Below are 22090 nucleotides of genomic sequence, written 5' to 3'. Positions count from 1 at the left end.
TTGCAATATTTATATGCAGGTTCACTTTCGCTTGTATTCGTGCCGGGCATTGAACATATAAGTGTCAATACGTATGCCTATATCAATCCAGCAAAATAATTTGGTGGGTGTTTCTGAAAGCGTTAGCAACATAAGAGAAAACCAATATTTCAAACTTAAGCCCACAAGAGGACACCAATAATTCCCATGTGAGAACGCTGCTTTCGCTCCTTCGAATTATTGGTGAAGTTAGGAAATCATGCATCTATTCGTTTGTTGTAAGCGAAAAAGTGAGCTGAATACTCATGAATGAAAAATTGTGGTTTTTAGGAAAGTAAATTGCGCAATATATGCCTCACTTCTCGGTGTACACCTCAACTACGCCGTGAAGGAAGGGGCCAAGGTATGAATGAAAGAAGCAAGATAAAGGGGCGCCGAGGTGGAGAGACACTGGAATAATTTCGACCACCTGGAATTCTTCAACGCTGAGGTTGCTTGGCTATATTTCATTATTTTTATTTCCTTCGTACCCATCTCGACGCAATATCAGCAGCTGCAACTAGTAAACAACACAAAGGAGACAGAACACGTTCTGAATATCTGAATATATGCGGCGCGAAAGTGTGTTCTCGAGACGGCTATAGTTATTGTCTTGCATGAATTAACATACGCAACCAAAGTTCGTTTTTATTGCATAATTCCCCTCTAGTGCTTGCAAGCCAGGTTTTTACGAAATTCATCGTGCGGAATTTGCGGCAACAGTTCAAAAATAGCGCACCAATCAAAAACAACCACAGAATACACAATCGAGGCTAAGATCGCGTCGAAGCAACGAATGCCAAAAATACCAATGAAATGCTACCATGGATATAGGGCTTCGCAAGTGTATGGAGCGGTCATCCGTGTTATTCGTGAAAATATGCAAAAAAGGAAGGAAGCATTACACTATGAAGATAGTAGCGATAAAACAAACAGGCCCTTCTTTCGGCACTCTTAGGGAATGCATTTCGCCAGGAGTTTCACCCAGGGTTTTGAGTGTGCGTGTCTGTAGTTCAATTAATAGCGATCTTTGCTTTGAAGGGCGCAGTACCAAGCGATGGGACTACCGTAATGCAGTCGGGAGCAGACAGACCCGTACAATCGGAGTGCGCTACCAGTAGCTATCATTGTGTGCTGAGCAGCAACACGACGCACAGGTGTTGTACTGCAGAAAACTGAGTCGCGTTGTCACTGCGTGTCTCCTTTCCAGCCCAGTGGCAGGGGCTGATACCGAACTACACTCTGACACCTCGGAATTCTCTGTGGCTGTGGAAAAACGCGACGAAAATCGTCGTCCTCTTCATGGACACCCGCCTCATGGACTTGGAAGACTCTCACATTCAGATTGCTTGGAGCCTTATTTGCCGGCTGTTGGAGTTTTCCCACGGCCGTGAATTGGCCAGGAAAGCAGCTATGTATGGACACGGGCAAGATGGTGTCCGTCAATTTTGCTACGTAACAGCCGCCTCCATCATGGCAGCGGCCGTCCAAAGACGATACTTCGAGAAGTGTGCGTATTTCTACTTTTATTTTATAAAAGGAGCGAGAATGGACGGTGGTTTGAGTGTAGATGCCTCGATGTCGAGATTTGTGAAATCAACGGTTGCTTCTTTTGCAGGAGAGCACAGAGCACTGTTTATTTTTCAACTAAACGTAATATATACAACATTATCGTTATTATTCTGCAAAGTGAAGATGTGACGCATGCCTTATGTGTTTGCTTCTCATCATATCGCTCCTGAACCAGACGACATCCTTGTCGTAGAGTAATGGAATGTTACAAGGAATTCGAAGAATATACAGACAGAATCCCTAATATATCTTCACGTTGGAAATTCTGAGGCCACAAGGTATGCGCTTTTGAGCAGTACAGTACAGCACTTGCTTCACCTATCAAAAGACTGTCGTCCTGAGGAGTGGGTGTGAGACACTACCTCGCCGCCCAAAGATCTTGAACTCTGGTGTATCATAAATGCCAGTCAGCAGGGCTGAAAAGCCGGAACTGGGGCCGGGAGCTCTCTACCAACCAATGTAGTCTCACAGTGCGTTACAGCACCATTCGGTGATAGAGGGCGCCTTTGCGAAATTGCCATTTGCCGAAACTCACCTGAACACAATACCCATAGATATCTACTTAATGCTTCATTGCATAACCTCGACCGTCACACGCTGGCTGGACTCATTCTGTGCGCACACTTCTCTTCACAGTCGTTCCTGGGCAAGCACTCTCGTCGGCCCGGCAAGTTTTGCTGAACGTGCGGTCATCCCTTCTGCGGAAGCTGCGGACGACGGATTGGATAAGGGCGCCTCTGAAGAACATCACCATAGTAAAGGCTGAAAACTTCGGCATTATCGTGGGCTACCCAGATGCGATCTCCTCCGAGGCCGCTGTGGAGGCCTTGTATGGTGAGCAACAAACTTTCCGCGGAGCAGCTCGACTACTGAGTACTTCTTCGTAATAGGTTCACTTCTTAGCCAGTTTGACTAGTCCATTAGTCGAACGATTGATTCACTGAATGAAGAGTCGACTCTTAGTATTACTAGCTTTACTAGACTATGTCGGAGAGGTCGTGTCCGCAGCAGTTGTAACCGAAAGCGGATGATGTGAGGTTGATGTCGAAAAAAGAATTATGTCGATAAGTTGATTTCTTAATTAAAGCAAAAAATGTCCAAAAAATGGGCATAGCCAGGGCAAGGCGTAGCGCCAAATTTGAAAACACGAAATGGGTACTGAGATGAAACGAGGGAATCATCGGAGTTAATCGAAATACAATCACTCAATGATTAATGGAAGTAGTGAACACATTTCACACGTAAATATGATAAATGAATAATAATATTGATGAATTAGATCGGTTAAACAAAATTAAGTAATTACGCGCAGATCACCCGATTATAGATCAATCACCCAATCATAGATCAATCAATCGATCATCGATCAATAAATTGATCGAGGAGGCGTCATTGCTATCGCATTACTCCAATGCGGGTTGCCGCAGTAGAGTAACCGGGTGTCTAAAGCGGCTCTCAGCGAGGCGGTAGCTCGAAATATACCCAGAATCTCCGGTGACCACTTTGGTCTCACTTTGCAAGTAAAGAAATTTCCCATCCTGTAATGCGCAGGCATCTTACCCACACAGTATTTATTCTATAAACACAATTTATTCTAGAAGGTGTTGAATAATACTGACTATTGCATAATTAAGGATGGACTTCAAAGAAGTATACAGGTTCCACGAGTATACAAAGTTCAGCGCTTGGCCAGCGCAAAAATCAGGCGTGTATAAGCATTTAACAAATTCCCATACTATTTCACGATAAAGCAGAATTCTGGGCCAGTAACGGAGATTAAAAAAACTTTATTTTCTGTACAAGTTTGTGCTCTGTATGATATAGCACCCAATGCGAGAAAATTGTTTTTTTTTTTTTTGTGAAGGAGACGGCGCAGAATCTGTCTCGCATCTCGGCGGACACCCGAACCGCGCGCGCCGTAAGGGAAGGAATAAAAGGGGGACTGAGAGAGGAAAGGAAGAAAGAGGTACCGTATTGGAGGGCTCCGGAATTTCGACCACCTAGGGATCTTTATCGTGCACTGATATAGCACAGCACACGGGCGCCTTTGCGTTTCGCCTCCAACGGTACGCGGTCGCCGCGCTTGGGTTCAAACCCGGGTACTCCGGGTGTCAAGTGCTCTAACCACTGAGCCACCGCGGCGGATACCGAATACATCTATCCACTCATCTTCACCGTCCAAAGCCTCCACCCGCCAGAAGTGTACGCCACTTCTAAACGAAAAAGTGACTATATAAATGAGATTCACAGGCGCAATGGGAACGCAATCAACGTCAGAACGAAATGTACAGCCAAAACTGCTAACGCAGATTTGTCGCGTCAAATAGTATGATCCATGGTGAATTTGTTCTGTTACCGGTATTTGCATATTAGCAACTTGTACCAAATGTGCACGAGCGTCATTAAGGCGTGAGCGTTTCTCTGCTCATGAGCGGCGTGAACGGAAGTTGTCGGCGAAAGTTTGTGGACGGAAGTATAGTCGGGACGAACTGTCATTCATAAGCTGTATAGTAAATAAAGCAAAAAAACAGTTCATTATTCAGCAGTTCTTAAGTAACATATAGTAAGGAAATAAAAACCAAGGATTAGAAAATGCAAAAAGTACAAAAATAAAAAATAAAAATAACCAAGTAAAAATACAGAAAACAAAATAGAAAATAAACAAACGGTGAACTTTAAGATAGAAGTGAGGAATAATAAAAACAAAATAAACAAATAATACAGAAAATAGAATAAATTAAAAAATGGAGGGGGAAAGACGACAGGGAAGGGGTTTCGCATTGGAGCTCATAATCTTTCTCTCCTGTCGTTCCCAGCTGATTTGCCGGATGTCGGAGCGACTTTCTTGGATGCGTACCTGCAGTCACTCCGCGTCCTCATGGAGCTCAGCGTCCGAGGGGTCGGCATCAATAACATCAATCTTGACGAAGCCATTGCACACTATCAACCGCAGAGGCACACCATCACTGCATTTGCTGGCATTCTGCTTCCGCCGGTGTACATCAATAACGGTCCGCCTTCGTTTAACTATGGTGGCTTCGGTCAGGTACGCCCTGAGAGCGCCTTCGTGATTCCAGATAACCGCATGACCAGACCTAAGTAAATATGTTCAATATCCCAATGAGAGCCAATCTGAATTACGAGCTACGTTGCACAGAGACTGAATCCACTTCATGGTATGTCAGAGGGGTTAGGTGGGCGGATGAGATTAGGAAGTTCACAGGCATAGGGTGGTCACAGCTGGCAAAGGACGGGGTTAACTGGAGAGACATAGAAGAGGCCTTTGCCCTGCAGTGTGCGTAGTCAGGGTGATGATGATGATGATGGTTTAAATCTGTCCATAAAGAAATGTGGTGGGCACTTGAGGTTCTTACGTGCTGTGTATCCGAAAGCCTCCCATGACCTAATGGCTTTTGCCACGAATGCATTTGACCTGAAGTCCTGTACTGTAAAGGCTTTTACCATAAAGTATTTTCACTGAAATGCCTTCAACCTAAAGACATTTGCCGTGAAGGTCTTTACCGCGCCTTAAAGACCTTTATTACTGCCATTGTCTATGACCCTCATAATTAGTTAATAATGTCGTTTATCATATCCAATAAAACTTTCTATTGTCTCCCAAATAGAAAAAGAAAATAATTTCATAGCTATACCACTATCACTCTCACTAAATATCATTTTGATTAACTGTTACTAACTACTACTGCCACGACTAATGTCTGCTTCATTGCCTATTATCACCCATTAGCATCTTTGGACCACTGGTGAAACAATGCGAGATCATGGGGAAATCATTGTGGTTTCGGATCAATGCTGCTGAATACCATCGCCGGGACTATATGGCCCATGCGCCATTTAGTGCGTCCGCATTGAAAGGAGTTCATTTAGGGCACTTTATTTCACAATTCATGTAGAACATACGCTTCTATGCTCTGAAAATAATCATCCTTCCCTGCTGGAGCCAAAGATATGAGTCTGAAATGTGCGTTGCTTGGTGACCTCAGAATGGCACCTTCACAGTATCGACATATTTTTACTTTTTTTTCCTACTGTGCCCTCCTTTCTCGAAGAATTGTACGAGAGAACCAGACTGAAGCAAAGTACTTTGAGGCGATAAAAATTAATACTTGGGCAGGATTTTAATGCAAAAAAATTTCCCTTCAACAGCTTGCCTTACATCGGACTCCGCATAACGATAACCTATCTTGGGTTGCTTTACAGTTTTAATTAATGAGTCACGTTATTATATCTCAACTAAACAACAAATTTTAAGCAATTACTTGCTGAGAGTGAAGGAAATCTGTTTAATCCCATAATATTTATGGCTCTTATTTTCTAGACAGACAAGTTGATGAATATATGTTCATGTATGAGAATAAATATCTGACATTTTGAGGCGATCACTGTCTACTGCTTGAGAGAAATCCCCCAGTGCTTCGTTGTGAAAACCCTTAGCGCGCATATCTGTTATCATATGATGCCGAATAAGTAACTTCATGCCTGCAGTCAAGCCGAGAACGAAGTGACATTTCCCTTTACTTCTTTGAGGTCTTTTGAAAGACGTGGGTTCGATCCCTGCAGTGGCGCTCGAATTTCGATGGAGGCGAAACTCTATAGGCCCGTGTAATGTGCGACGCCAGTGCACGTTAAGGAACCCCAGGTGGTCGAAATTTCCGGAGCCCTTCACTACGGCGTCTCTCATCCTGACGTTGCTTTCGGACGTTAAACCCCCTTCATGAAATGAAATTCTTCGAGATATTTGAAAATTTTCCCAGAATTCAAATTTGGAGAACGGAATGCAGAACTAAGGACAATTTGTAGAGGGACGAAAATTTTGTTAATGATTTTAAAAAGGCAAGCATTAACACTACAATGAATCATTTATCTTTATAGGTAAAGCTTAATTTACTCTTTTATTCTGAAGTAAATACTTCGATCTGTGCTATAAACGCTTGAAGGGGTACAGACACGAAATTACGAACTCACGAAAACGACATGGTTTGTTTCATCGGCCCTAAAGAAATGCGTTCTAGAAAGTTTCAGTGGCGGGAGTTGAGTGGAACTTAATTTGGGTTTGAATGTTTTAGGAGGAGCCACTCGGCATTTCCACCTGTGTAGAGTGACGTCAAGATGTACCTGCCGTAAATATTAAGACGTCAACCGAACCCACTGGCTATTCACGGGAGCAGCCAGTGTTTGCCGGTGACGTCATCAGGAGTGTGGTAGTGCAGGTTAGGCGGCCGGCCTCGACGCATGGTGCACCTCAGCTACAGTGTTGTAGAGTGTTTTGTAGTGGGAATAGCGGAGCTCTCCCCGTGATGCTTTAGAAGCGGTTGCCGCGGCGCGGCGCTGCCGTAGATTCCTGGAGCAGAAACAGCGCGACGTCGGTGCCGACAGTACAGTCGCGCTGTTTTTTATGGCGTTGTCACATAAGTATCCCATTTTTTTAAATGCATCACCGCTTGGCTCCCAATGAAGATGCAAAAAACGAATGGATAATTATTTTTAATCTTTCAAAGGGAAATCAGTGGCTGTGTTTCAGTGACGGCGCCAAAGGGAGGCAAGGGATGGCGGTCGATACCTCGAAAACTTGCCCGGCGCTCCTTTCTGTCACTGGAGGAATTGATTTTCTTCACTCACAAGCATCAAAGCGGCTTAATCTTTGCGTCGCGTTAAGTTAAACCATTATACCGCTGTCTCATTGCCGCAAGTTGTTCTTTTTATTTTGTCTTGAAGAGGAACAATTCCCAAAAATTAACTCCCCCATCGACGTACGCTGCCCCCATAGGGCATCCTGGGCAGCCCTTGGAATGGTAAACCCATAGCCTACAACTTTTGGCTGCAAGTTTGTTCTATTTGAAAAAAGGCAGCTGCCAATCTGGATTTTTCCGCAGTTTTGTTTTATTTATTTTTTTCAACCAGGTCAGGTGGAATATATTCCAGACGAAATAGGATAGCGCTTAAACGATGCGTCCGCAAGTGCCTTTTACTGTTTCGCTCACTCGTTGAGGTTCACAGCACAGGACACCTGATCCTTGATTTTTTGCTATGCAGCAATTCACCACCATTCTGACTGTAGTTTTATTCGTGAAAAATTTATTGTGCTATTAAAACGTCACGCGCTCAAGGCGTTCTTATAGCGTTACTAGGTGATTTTGCAGCTACGCTTCCATTGTTGGACATTTCGTGGCTGATGGAACGGGCGGATAAAGCATCAGCTGCATGGAGTACGACGCCAACTATTTAATGAAGGCCATTCATGCGTTCATGCAGTCAGCTTATAGTGCGCGATTTTATGCATTCATGCGAATCGCCTTGTAGTTCGCGATTTTCTATCCATGGCGTCAGTGCTTATTCTTTATTCAAGTTCACTTAAATAGGTTGCGCCATTAATCATAATGGCCAACCCATACTGTTACTGGTTCTTCTAACACTCGCTTCTCAAAGCTCTGTTTTTCAGCACTAATTAATTAATGCAGACCTTATAATTCAGTTCATGTCGCTCCTGCATAATCGTAGAACTGATTTTCAAATTTAAGTTTAACGTTAACGTAACCGCAAGCCATGTAAATGCAATTTTAGAATTATAACATGCTAATTTTGATGCTGTTAACAACGCAACGAACTATCGTTTTCAATAGAGCATTCATTTTGGGCTGGGTCGTACCTTCTCAGATGGGACATATGGACTAATAAAATAACAGCTGTTATGTTCATATGTTACATATAGGCAGAAAACTGCCCCGTTTCCACTTTGTTCTGGCGCTCAAGCTAAGGAAAGAGTGATTCAGAGGTACCGTGGCGGACGCCTTAATGGTGTCACTGCAGGGACTGCGGCTGCCTGCCATTCTTTGAGAGCAGCTCAGTGATCACGAAGAGTGGCGGCCTTACCAAAGATATACTGAAACCGTTCAAATTACTTCTGCCGCATCAGCGAGCCCTCTCTCATTGCAGAGAAAGGAAAAGGTCGTTCCTGTCCGCCTCGGCGGACGTAGCTAGGTCTCTACTCTCTGTGTCTCTCCGCGCAGTTTTATTTATCGCCTTCTTTTTCCTGCTTAATGAGCACTTACTTTATTGTATTTTTTATTTGCGCGCCCCTTTCCTTTCGCCGCCGTGCTGACTGATCGATGGTTGTATATAGTGCGCGCTCGGCTCCTGACCTGAAAGACGCGGGTTCGATCCCGGCCGCGTCAGCGGAATTTCTATGCAGGCGAAATTCTAGAGGCCCGTGTACTGTGCGATGCCAGTGCATGTTAAAGAACCCCCGGTGGTCGAAATTTCCTGAGCCCTTCACTACGGCGTCCCTCGAAGCCTGAGTCGATTTGGGCCGTTAAGCCTCATAAACCAAACCAAATTTAGATCACGGGAAGGGAAGAATATATACATCTTTGAATCTTACAAAAAAAGCAAACACAAACGGAACCGTCATTTAAGCGGCGAACTAATGCGCACGCGTCCAAGAAAAACAACACACTGGCTAGAGGAAGATAACACTGGACGCGTCCTTAATCGCGCTATCAATCAACATAAGCACCCTTGAGGAAATCTAGTTCACTTTGTGACACCACTACTGAAAGCCGACTGACGCAAGTGTCTCCAGAATTATGCAGGCAATAGGCTGGCATTATCTCTCTAGGCAATTGCTTCTTATACCGAAAAAGAACGGCCTTAGCAGACAATACCGCGGTATTAGTGTGTCCAGCGCTTGTTTTTTTCTGGTCTCCTTTTTGTCCGTGTTTGCTGCGCTGTTGTGAATCATGAGTGTATTTCTTAGCTTCATAAGACATTAATCTGGCCACGTCAACGACGTCTGCAGATCGCCGGCCACGAGATCATGCACGCCTTCGACGTCAGTGCCATCGCTATGGACTCCACAGGCCGTGAGCTGAAGTTCCAAGGTACGAGCACCATGATGGAGTATGAAAGGAAGGTGCTCTGCCTCCGGCGCTCCTACCAAGAGGTAGGGAATCCTGACACCGATGCAACGTGCACAGGGCGCATCAGTTCAGTGAAATTTCACAATTGTGCTGCTACGGGCTAGATGTTTTAACATAAGCCATATTTGAACAGGGCGCACACCAGGACGATCGTTCATCTCACTTTCCCATGTCTGCGCTGTTCCATTGTCTCGGTCGAATATGTCCAGGGATATTTCTGAGGAATCGGTACGTCCTGGACAGTGCAGAGGTGTTATTTACACGAGGAAAGCTCTCAGGGTAGACCAGTAAGATAGGTGATAATGCAATATCTTCAGAAATAGGAAGGTTGGTAGTGGGAAATATTGGGACAATATTAGAAAATTTACTTTACTTAAAGAGGTAGATTTTGGTTTTTGGGGAAAGGAAATGGCGCAGTGAGTCTCACATATCGGCGGACACCTGAATCGCGCCGAAAAGGAAGGGATTACCCGCCGTGGTGGCTGAGTGGTTCGGGCGCTCGGCTACAGAACCGGCGTACCCGGGTTCGAATCCGATCACGGCGGCCGCGTTTCGATGGAGGCGAAACGCTGAGGCGCCCCTGTGCTGTGTGATGTCGGAGCACGTTAAAGATCTCCAGGTGATCGAAATTATTACGGAGCCATCCACTACAGGACCTCTTAAATTGTCGCTTAATACAATTTCATGGAATTTAATGAATTTTATTTATGGCTTAAAGTTAGGGTTAGTACAAGCTCAAATGGCGTCCGCCGTCCGTCAGTAGCCAGTGTCAGGTGGGCTACCGTGGTGGGTGTGCCATATATAGTTACTAATAACAACTCAGTATACTACTTTAGATAAACGAACTTTTGAATGCCACGTAAGATATCGCGAGCAAAGTTTGGTGTGACAACCTCGCGTATAACGAACCTTGTTATGCCACCTCGGATAAAACGAACATCAGCGCGTTACGCTCGGACATACCCAACCTAATGTGCCACATGGGATATAACAAACTTTTGTCAGCTAACATCGGATATAAGAGACGTGTGTCACCTTGTGGGTTATGGGTTATGGGGGCTTAACGTCCCAAAGCGACTCAGGCCATAAGAGACGCCGTAGTGAAGGGCTCCGGAAATTTCGACCACCTGCGGTTCTTTAATGTGCACTGACATCACACAGTACACGGAAATCGTGAATTTCGCCTCCATTGAAATTCAGCCGCCGCGGCCGGGATCGAACGGCGTCTTTCGGGTCAGCAGCCGAGCGCCACAACCACTGAGCCACCAAGGCGGGTTGTGTGTCCTTTTGTATACAACGAACCTAGGTATGCCACGTCGGATGTAGCAACCGTTCGAGCCTGAACGTGACATGTAACTAATTTAGCGTGTTGATCTAGGATATAAGAACCTAAGGATACCACCTCGGATATAACGAACTTTACTGTGTCAACCTCGGATATAACGAAAGTTTGGCTGCTAACTCATTGAAACGATCCTTCCAAATCGCGAGGAGTTATGTAGAAAAAAGTTATCTTTAGCTTATTCTGTGTATGCGAATGTTTGCTGAGGAGCACAACATAAAATTACTGCTGAAAATTTTGATGAAATAATTTTCCAACACTAAATACAAGCTCTCGACTTCAAGTCCAAAAGAAATCCCGGGATCACCGTTTGCAAGTGAATGGCGGCGTACCCTGGCCTGAGAGATCAGCTCCAAAAGTTTAACTGACGTCACCGCAGCTTGCTTGCGGGAACGATATGTGATGGCAATACCTACATTTCATTTCCTGGACATTTTTTAGCTTTTAAGAGTTTCTTTTTATTTAAAAAAGGCTGTTTTTGAACTTCGAGGCAAGCGTACCAGGGGGCGGCAGAAGGTTAGCTGGGCGGATGAGATTAAGAAGTCTACGGACATTGGGTGGCCGCGGCTTGCAAAGTACAGGGTACACAGGAGAGAGTTGAGAGAGGCGTTTCCCCTGCACTGGTTGTAGTCAGGCTGCTGCTGCTGATGATGATGACTAATTCATGCGTAAACTCACCCGCGCGAGCAGACGGAGTCTGACGCACGGGCGAGGGCCATGGACGACAAGATAGACTCGGAAGGATTCGCCGACTTCACGGGATTGTTGTTGACGTACGACGCGTTTCAACGACTGCCCTTGGAGCAGCGCGGTTTGAACGTGGCGGATGTGGGACTCACCCCCGATCAGACCTTCTTTGTGGCGCACTGCTTAAAGTGGTGCAACGCTGATAAAGTTAACCAACGGCGGCGTTCCGGAAGCCTCTACTGGCACGGTCGGTCCCGCTGCCTCGTGCCTCTCATAAATATGCCCGAGTTTGCCCAGACATTCGGGTGCAGACCTGGGGACATGATGAATCCAGCGAAAAGGTGTGATTTCTGGTAGAGTGGTGGGCAAGAGACTTGATGGAAAACTGACCGTTTTGCATTGTCTCTGAAGTTAAAGCTGTCTCTGCTGCCCCTTATAAAATGGTCTATATACAGCCTATAGACTTCTTATAGATATGCATTTTTGTATATTCATAGTCTATAGACTGCCTGTAGGCGAAAGTCTACTAAAACTGTATGGCCATAAATCTATAGGTTGTCTGTAGACTGTTCTCTGGGGTTTGTTTACAGAAAATCGCTAGACATTATAAACATTAGTGCATGAACAGTCTATAGACTGTCAAAAAATTTTTGTAAGGGGTGGTTGCGAATTCTAGACTGCACTTTCGTGCTTCGATTTTGGACATGCTAGGTGCATCACGTATAAGATACAGTTCAAACGCGAAATAAATCAGTTTGGAGCCAGCGCTCTCGTTGTGTCCTTGCTCTGGGTGATAATCCGCCTTGATCAAACAGGAACTAAGAACTGATATTAGGAATAGGAACTCCCTGAAAATGCTAACGAAATAATCCTGCTGACACTGTGGGGAAATCGCTGATCGCATGAATAAATCTGCTGTGCTATAAATGCCCATCGCAGGGTACAGGAGAGGCGATTGACTCTGACCTGGATGTATATTTAGCATCAGTGCAGCAGTGCAATGCGGGTGCTTGTGATTTACATACGAAAACGACGCATACGTCTTTTAGCCCAGACAGTACTTCGTGTGCCGTAGTCGCTCATAAACTGTAAACGAGGTGTTTGGATAGCACAGCTCTGGCGGAGAACGGATGAATCAGTGGCGCTAGTAAATCTGCCAATGCTTCACAGGCTCCAGCACGCTGTGGCATTGCATTACGTGGCGAATGAGCAAAGCAACATATGTAGAAGCATGGAAGCGAAATTATGGAACTGGTAAAAGTGATATATTGGTGGTGGTGCGAAATATACGGTACAATTAGTAGAAAATATACAATGCAACACAATTCATCCAAAATAAGAAATTTATTGATATCTATTGATTCCGTTCCTGAGTGTGAATCGCGAGTGTTAGTAAGTGTGAGTCGCGAGTGTTAGTAATACGATCAGAGAGACTTACAAAGTGTTATAGCACGCGGGAACGCTGATATATGCATCTGTGCGTCCTTTCAAGCGCGTGAAAGCTTGTTTCTTTTGAAATTTGAGGAACAATACTCCGGTGTTGCGTTACCGCGGGCTTTTCTTTTTTATTATTTTATTAACAGTGTACAGATTAATAGCCACCCGATTCTAGGCCAATCCTCCAGTGTGGGTATGTGCCATCTTTTGACAGGATAACAACAACATTGGAAAGCGAAAGCTGTCATGCAGTATACACTAGGCGAAAATGTCAAATCATCCCAAGTAGCACAGTGTGAGGCCGCTGTGAGTTTCACATCTGAATGGGGGGCTGGGGGCAGTATCCCTGTACCTACGTCGGCCCCCTGTACGGAATAAGTACGCCGCCGCGGTGGCTGAGTGGTTATGGCGCTCGGCTGCTGGCCCAAAAGTCGCATGTTCGACCCCGGCCGCGGCGGTCGAATTTCGATGCAGGCGAAATTCCAGAGGCCCGTGCACTGTGCGATGTGAGTGCACGTTAAAGAACCCCAGGTGGTCGAAATCTCCGGAGCCCTTCAAAATGGCGTCCCTCAAAGCTTGAGTCCCTTTAAGACGTTAAACCCCCCATAAATCATAAACCAAACGGAATTAGTGGGGAAGCCTCAATTTTGCTTGCTCCGGTTGATCCTACAAGTGTCCAGTATCGGCGCCGCGAGGGTCGCTTAGCCCACATGATCACATCCAGCCCTCATTAATACCTAGCCGGGTACCTGAGGGAAGATGAGACATATATATGAGCTCTATGGAGGAGAAAATCTCTGCTAGCCGAAAGGGGGCGGCCCGAACGACACCTCTGTAGGTCGCACATCAGCCGTGGCGGGGATGCAAAATGGATGCGCCCTAATGCTTGCGACATCACCCCTTGTCGTGTACTTGAGGGCAGACGCGAGATACATGCGGGGTCTAAGTGGGAAAAACCCTCGTCAAGCCCGAATGGAGCTGACCCAAAGTAACCCCTGTAGTTCCCACATCGGCGGCGGTGGTGCTCGAAATCGGGCGAGCGCGCATGGCGGCTATTCTGGTCGTTTGTCGGTTGCCATTACCAGGAATTCGAGAGAAGCGCTTCCTTTTCTCTTGGCTGCCACCATGTGACGCATGGCTCTGAAAGTTCAAAAATGGCTCGTTCGCATCACCCGTGAAGGAAGAAAGGAAAAAAAGGTAGGAAGAGCGATGCACGGGGGAAAGAACAGAGAAGCGGAGGCTCCGGCGGGTCAGGGACGCTTCGGCTGGAAGAGAGCGACGCCGGCTAGTGCTCCGGTGAGCTTGAGTTCTACGGCTTCGCACCGTGGACTTCCTGGCGTTCCTGAACCCGTTCAGGATGTTAACGCAGGACGCTACCACCTGCTACGACCAGGGGTCAACTCTGCAGGGCCACGTGCTTCACACGCTGTCTTCCAATTATGTACTTTAAGCTCTGCCAGGTGTGGAAGCCTCATGAATGAATGAATGAATAAAACTTTATTTTCGTTTCTATGGGTTTAGCGGATTCCGGACGTCTTCATCTTCCGAGTTCCAATGGTCGGTGCCCTCATTCCAGGGCCCCGCTGAGCTTTGCCACCTCGCTTGCGTGCTGCACGAGTCCTCTCTGGACCGCCAGCTCGCTGCTGGTGAGCAGGCCCTCCCACTGTTCCGCACTGGGCTTTTATAGTTTATGGAATGCATAGTTGTGTCTGCATTCCCATGTAATATGATATAGCGTGGGGGTTGCCCTGCACCACGTGCATTTGTCAATGTATTGTCCTGGATACATCTTATGTAGTGTGTGTAGGTTTGTAAAGGTACCTGTTTGTAATCTTCGCCATCCCACTGCCTCGTGCTGTGTCAGCAACGGGTGTGGTGGAGGATACGTCAGTCTCCTTCCTCTGTGGTAATTTAGTATTTCTGCATATGTGGGTTCTACCGTTGTGGTTTGTTCCTCTGACTCCGTTGTGTCTGCTCGGTGGGTCATCTCGCAAGCTAGACTGTCTGCCCTCAGGTTCCCTTCCACTCCGGCGTGTCCCGGTACCCAGAAAAGTTTGTGTTGTAATGATGTATTGGGAGGCCCTGCCTGGAGGATGATTTGCAGTGCTCCCTTGTATATTCTTCCCGCCGTGTAGCTTCTACACGCGGCTTTCGAGTCCGTCAGAATCGTGAGCGATTTATTTAGTCGGTTTCCTTCAGCTACTGCCAGAGCTACGGCAAATTCTTCCCCCTCGGTTACCGAACACTTTTTGGTTGTTACACACGTGACCGCCTCTAGGCTCTGGTTGACGACCACTGATGTAACTCTATGTTCTTTGGTGTCCCTGTTCCACGGATACAGGTCTGCATCCGTGTATACCGTGTTTTCTTTGGTAGCTAAGTGTTTTTCTACGTACTCTGCCCTAGCGGTTCGTCTAGCCCCGTGCAGGTTTGGGTCCCTGTTTCTCGGTAAGGGGCAGACCCTGATGGTTTGTCTGACTTCGTCTGGTATGTTTGCTACTCTGCCTTCTGTTTCTTTACTGCTATACCCTAACCTGCGGAGGAGCGCACGGCCAGTGGTCGACTGCTGGAGCCTGGTTAGTTGCACTCCAGCTTGCGCCTCTCGTAGCTCTTCGAAGGTATTGTGGATGCCCAGCATCAAGAGTTTTTCATTTGATGTATTTCTTGGTAGGTTTAGCGCTGTTTTGAAGGCTTTCCTTATAAGCGTGTCCGCTTGTTCCTTCTCATTCTTTGTCATGTGGTGATACGGCAGGAAATAGATGATCCGGCTGATTACGAGGCTTTTAATCAGCTTTACTGTATCTCCCTCCTTCATCCCGTGCATTTTCTGTGAGACTCGGGTGATCATTCTGTTGACTTGCTGTGTTGATTGTTTTAGGAGACTGAGTGTGTGGCTGCATCTATTGTACCCTTGGATCCACATACCCAGTATTCTTATCATGTTTCGTTCTGGAATGGTCTGTCCTTCCAAACGCACTGTCAATTCTTCCGGCGTTGGCTTCTTTCCGACACGCAGAATTCCCGATTTCTCGGTTGCGCACGCGAGTCCTCTAGCCCTGACGTATTCCTCTACGCATGTCGCTGCTTTCTGCAATAGTTCTTCTTTTCGGCCAAGTGACCCTTGGTTGACCCAGACAGTGATGTCATCCGCATACATGGCATGCTGGATACCTTCGATCTTGCTCAGCTTGCGTGCGAGGCCGATCATTGCCATGTTGAGCAGGACCGGTGAGATCACCGATTCTTGTGGAGTTCCTTTGTTTGGTGCGTTAAATGTTTCGCTTCTTAGGTCTCCCAGTCCCACCGTGGCCGTGCGGTTTGACAGGAAGGCCCTTACATAGTTGCGGATTCTTCTCCCACACCTGGTATTGTTGATTCCTTCCATGATTGCTTCATGAATGACGTTGTCAAAAGCACCCTTGATTTCCAGGGCCCTTGCGATATTTTCTCCTGTTTTGGGAATTGTGTCTATTATTTCCTCTTTGATTTGTAGGAGGATGTCTTGGGTTGACAAGTTTGCTCTGAAGCCGAACATACTTTGGGGATATTGTTCCTCGTCTTCAAGGTGTTGCTGTATTCTTTTCGTGATGACTCTTTCATAGAGTTTGCCTAGACATGATGTTCACGAGATGGGTCTTAGGTTCTCTATCTGAAGCTTTTTGCCTGGTTTTGGTATCATGACCACCTCCGCGTGCTTCCAGTCTTTGGGGACGGTGCCTGTGGCCCATAGTTCATTTAGGTATTCCGTGAGCTGGGCTATTGCTTCATCGCTTAGATTGCGGATGAGCGAAGCCTCGTACATTGTTTTATTTACCATTTCTTTCAATTGTTTACCTGGAGCTGTGGCAGGCGCACAAGGTGCAATTTCTAGTGCTTTATTTCTTTCATTTCCAGGTGCAATATTTGGGGCAAACTGTTCCGAAGTGACTGTATCTATGAGGAGTTTCATAATGTGGGGATTCTGAATAAGTTTTGAACACTTTGATTTTGTGCCTGTTAAATTTGTTCGGATGTTCCTGAATGACTTTTTCGCATTACTTTTCCTGCTTTTCAGTACAGTTTCCATTGTGTGCACTGTAACGTGTTTTATCCTCAGGAGACTGGATGAAAAATGAGGCTTGGCAGCATTCGTCTAAAGACACTTCTGGTGTCTTGGTGTGGAATGGTGTGGAATGCAGGCAAAAAAAAAATTGAGGGAAGTTTGAGCTCCGCCTTTAAAGGTATGGTGCAACAATGTTAATGGCTCTCATTTGTGGGTCCCTTTATAACTTCAAACGTAGCCATGTTGGCATCATCGTCTGTGATACTCGTGTGTCTTGTAGACATAACATGAATTTTTAGCCCAGTAAATTCTACGAACAGCTATGTCTTGTGTAACACTTGCTGTGCATTCCAGCAGTTATGTAATGTGTTTCAGTAAAAAGTGCAAACCTACAGTGGGCGTATGCACAACATGCCAAACCTGTAATTACTAGCACTCAAGCTTGCAGTCAAGATGAAGCTTTTTTTAAGGGCAAACAGCGCGTAAGATTTAGACGGAAAGGAAAGAAAACATAGGAAGAGTGCTCGTCCTGTGTTTCCTCTGCTTTCCAGCTATGTCTTTTTCACGGTTTGCCCTTTAAAAAAATGTATAGCCAACTCGGCCATTTGGTCACAGTGTAAGATACCACGGTTTTTGTGCAATCTCTGAGCAGCATAATTTGTGCAGCACTAGACAGGGCACATGCGAATCACTGTTGATGCTGCATTATTCTTTTCCCCTGCTGTGTTTTACAACACAGATTGACACAGCGCAACAGAACGAGAACGAGAGGAAACACGAAACACAGGAAGGGCGCTGTCCAGCGTTTCGTGTTTCTTCTCGTCCTCGTTCCGTTGCACTGTGTCAATCTGTGTCGTTGAAAGTATGAACCAACTAGCCCACGGCAGAATCCTCTTAGAATCCTCTTGAGATGCATTTCACTTGTTGGACGAGCTGTTTCGGCATGTTTTTCGACCTGAGACGGAGAAAGTGTAGTAGCTGTGTTGGAGGCTTGCTGATGCACTGAAAGGCACACTGGTGAACACTCTCGGTGGTGGAGCAGCTGGTGTGTGCACTTTATATCTTACCACTGGAGGCTTTCAAGCACACTCAAGAAAAATTAGTTTAGAAATTCTGGAATGTGGCTACCTGTGGCCAGGGGCATGATATCACACAAGGGCTCACGCACTAACACAAGGCATTGGCACTGCCAGTAGTAAGAGTGGCTGCGACAACTCGCCATGCCAGCACGGTCAGTCATTCCAGCCGCAGCCGCCAGACGATGTAAAACTTACTGCCGGTGGTGGTGCTGTTGCCGCTGCCGCTGTCGCCGCAACATCTGATGGTGTGCTTGCCTCTGCCCACGAGTTGTGGCAAAGAGGCCAACTATGTGGTCTCGCATGGCTCTACCACGCAGGTAGGACATGCGGGATCCTGACCTCGCCAAGTACCCGGTAAGTAGAGGTGGCCCATTGTTGTCAGGGTCATCGGTAGTGGCGTCTTCGTCTGTTGCCAGTGCTTCGTCAAGACAGATGCTGTGCAACGAAGCACACGCTGCGTTGATGGCTACCGCCTGTTCCGACTCGTAGTGGAGTGTCCGGTACCTTTGAAGGCACCGGAAGCGGCTTTTCAGAACACCAATACATCGTTCCAGAACACATCGAATGTAGGCATGTCCTGCGTTGTAGTGCACTTCTGCTGTGTTTGCACCAGGATGCCCTGACACTGGTGTGAGCAGCCACGGCTCCTGTGGATATCCGCTGTTTCCTGCACGGCCAAAATGTGCCGTTAAGCGTGTTGTTGTCTGTGTAATAAATGATTCATACGACGCAGCTCAAAGCCAGAATGCTGAGCATAACATTCATGGGCATGTAGAAGCTTAATGACTAAGGGCTACCTTTGTAAGCACAACTTTCTAGCTTAACGATGTACTGTGATATCCTACACAATACTGGGGATGTGCACACCTCTTTTGCCTAGGTGTTTTACGCAGTAAATACGATTCACTTGTTAACAATGTGTCTTGTGCCTCTGCTCCGGTAATAACAGTAAATACACAAAAGTACAATACAATACATCATACTGTTACATGTCTTCAATGTTATAACCCGCCTCATTTAGGTATGAGCCACTGCGCAGTACTGTAGCTTAATATGAGCGGTCGAAGTCACCCGATGATGAACAGGCTGCTTGCTCGGAAGAAAATCTTCATCCTCCACCAGTCCGTGCTCCCCCTTCCGACGCAGCCATGAATAATGCCAAGAAAAGGCATCACGACAGGGATACTCATGTTTGTGGCGCAGATCTGCGAGAAACAAAGACAAACTCAGTCGTGAACTTCCATTGTCGAGGTCGCAGCTTTCGAAGACATGCGCTCAGAAAAGCAGTCCACTCACGATCATGTTGTTCGCCCCGTAGTATCCCTTGCGGCTCCAGAATGCTGCGCTATTTGTAGGGTCTCCCCGCGGCGCTTTGAGGGCAATCAGCGTGCCGTCGACGCAGCCGAGGACGCCGGGGATGGTGCTTTGGCGACGGAAGGTCGCCTTCGCCGCCGCTTTTTCCTCAGAGTACACCGGGAAACGCACCCATCCCTTCTGTGCCGCACGCCACACGCACTTGCTGACCGTCGGTTGTGCGAGGCCGACGGTATGCACGTTGCCGACGCACATTTGAAAGCCCCCAGAGGCAAAAACACGAAAACGGAGAGCGAACAGAACCTGCCGCCGCACCGACAAAGCGCTCGTCCGTACGCCCCGCAGTTCGTGCAAGTTCGCCGCACAACCACTACACTTTCTCCTTATGCAGAGGAAATAAGCGACGGAAGAGCTCGTCCGGCAAGTCATACGCGTCCTTGTACACCGTCCTTCATCGTTGCTGGCGCCGACCTGTCCGCTTCCGCCACCCGTAGATAGCAGACGCTCCAGCACCCATAGATGGCAGACGCCACCATTTTACCTCTGAAACTTTGTATATCGACTCTTAACGCTAGCAAATAAAGTTTAAAACCGCGGGAATAATTAGGTGTGCAACGACATGTGTTTTTTCTCGTCAGTGACGCCATTGCAGCTTCCCCTGACGCAACTTTTCAAAAGTGCGCCGGCGACCAGTAGGAGCGGGCATTTTAGAGCGATCTCACTTGCAGAGCGGTTCATAATGCGGGCCCAATGCTAGCAGTCGTCTGCCGACGTGACGAGCGCTACATGACGTAAGGAGCGCGGATGCTGACCTAACGAGCGCGGATTGGGGCGAAAGCCTAGCACCGCAGGTCTCCGCTAGGCGCGCAAGCGGCAGATTAAAAAATTGCATCGTAAATTATCAGCCCGCTTTTGCGGTCTTGTACGCGGCACGAACTGTCGGTGACCTGTGCTGTACATAATGCGAGAATTTTATAGACAACCACAAACACTCTTTTCAGGGACCGTTTAAGGGCGACCCACATAGAGCGTTTTTCTTGCGGAAAAACTGGTTAACGGCTGCCCGGCGGCCGCCAGCGGCCGTTCTCCGTCAATCAAGCCGGGCTAGCTATGTTCGCGCGGCGGTCAACCGCTGGCCAGAAGCGGCCAACGTGGGCTATCAGCGCGGACCAATCAAGGCGCAACCGCGTCTGACTTCCGCCCGCTTCTACAACAGGGCCGCGCCTTTCGATCCCCGCTCATCACGAACTCGTCGTTGCGGCTACATTCTGCCTCACGTTCACGGCAAACAAAAGTCTCGCGGAGCTTTCGCTTGGTCTGAAGATGCCCGCAACGCAAAATTTTAGCGATGAAACGCGCCTGATTTTCAGAACGCTTCTGGATTTTCAAAGCTGCTAGGCTTAGCCGCTATGCGTCGGTTGACGTCAGGATGCACGGGAGGTTCAAACAGGTTAACTATTATGGTTCCGGAAGGGGTCGCAAAGAATAGTTTGTCTTCTCTGTCGTCATTCAATAAAGAATAGCTTATTTGAAAAATAAAAAGCTGTTCTTTTCACCATTTTGCTCAGCATATGGAATCACGTCTTTTCTAGTTACACTGATATCCTTGCGACCACTGATATCCTTGGTGTCGCGCTTGGGGTCGCCCTTTAGTCCAAAGCACCGCTGGCTTCCCCGAACTAGGGGAGCCTCCAACCAAGTAGAGAAACGCTCTGGAGCATTGCAAACTATAGAGAGAAAGATACCCATAAGGTAGGAAACAACTCAACAAAGAAGAGGAAACAACGCTGCAGAGGCTACAAACTCACACGTTCCCCAGCCCCGGCATAGGATGCAGAATCAATTGTGGCCTGTATCAAGCCACATCCAAGTACTGCCACGAACGTCCAAGTATAGTACGCACGCGCCAAAAGAACCCGAACACCGCCAAAATAGAGACACAGTCCTTGAATTCGATAAACGGTTATTCTTCCTTCCCTCCTCCTTCTCAAGGAAAAGAAGACGGGTAAGGAAACCTTATTTAAACGACTCATGCGCGTACTGTGGTCTTTGTCCATCTGCGTGGCATGTGTTACGTTTCCTCCAGGAAGCGAGTAATCTTGCCACTAAATTTTGTAATCGCATTTCTAGATAACTAGTTTTGAGACGCGTGCCCTGCCACTAGGTATTAGCTATATTAAACAATCTCTTGTTGCCAACTGTTTAATCCAGGTAGGTTGTTTTTTTCTTTGTTGTTTTTGTAGCTTTTGCAGTTTCCGGTTCTTCTCTTGAGACCCTCTTAGCAGCCCGGCTGCAGGCACATGCCCTTCCCTTGTCATGCCGAGTTGTGCACCAATTCCTGCTTATGACCCTGTTTTTTTTTTCATCTTTTTGAACCTATATATCTTCCTGTGCTTGGAATAAAATCTGCCAGTTGTCAGTCAGCGCTTGCTTTGTCTCCTTATTTTTTCCCCGCCTTTCGGGCTGTTTTAAGCGTGAACCTTCACCAACAAGCCCTGTTCGCCACACTCGTGCTAACTTTAATCATATTATTCTTTAAAGGTAAACAAGACACGGGTTCATATTTTTCGCAAGCAATGCAGAGTCGGCAAGAAAACAGCAGCTTGAAAGAAGAAGCAGCAGCTCGTGCCGCGAGCCGTTGCAATCAGTTCAGCCATTTTGT

At 46.9% G+C, this 22090-nt stretch overlaps 1 protein-coding gene across 1 annotated transcript in view; it reads left to right on the top strand.

Moving 5' to 3' along the window:
• LOC144134533 (endothelin-converting enzyme-like 1) overlaps positions 1-11913 on the top strand; it is a 49094-nt gene extending 37181 nt beyond the window's left edge. Inside the window, exons 11-15 of the mRNA XM_077667441.1 lie at positions 1229-1528; positions 2227-2424; positions 4407-4636; positions 9407-9550; positions 11560-11913. Coding sequence (XP_077523567.1) covers positions 1229-1528; positions 2227-2424; positions 4407-4636; positions 9407-9550; positions 11560-11913 — 1226 coding nt within the window. The remainder of the gene's footprint in view (positions 1-1228; positions 1529-2226; positions 2425-4406; positions 4637-9406; positions 9551-11559) is intronic.
• The last annotated feature ends 10177 nt before the right edge of the window (positions 11914-22090 follow it).

The sequence above is a fragment of the Amblyomma americanum genome, chromosome 5 (genome assembly GCF_052857255.1).
Source record: "Amblyomma americanum isolate KBUSLIRL-KWMA chromosome 5, ASM5285725v1, whole genome shotgun sequence".
NCBI lineage: Eukaryota > Metazoa > Arthropoda > Arachnida > Ixodida > Ixodidae > Amblyomma > Amblyomma americanum.
The sequence above is the reverse complement of the archived record's forward strand: the minus strand, read 5'-3'. Positions and strand labels throughout refer to the sequence as shown.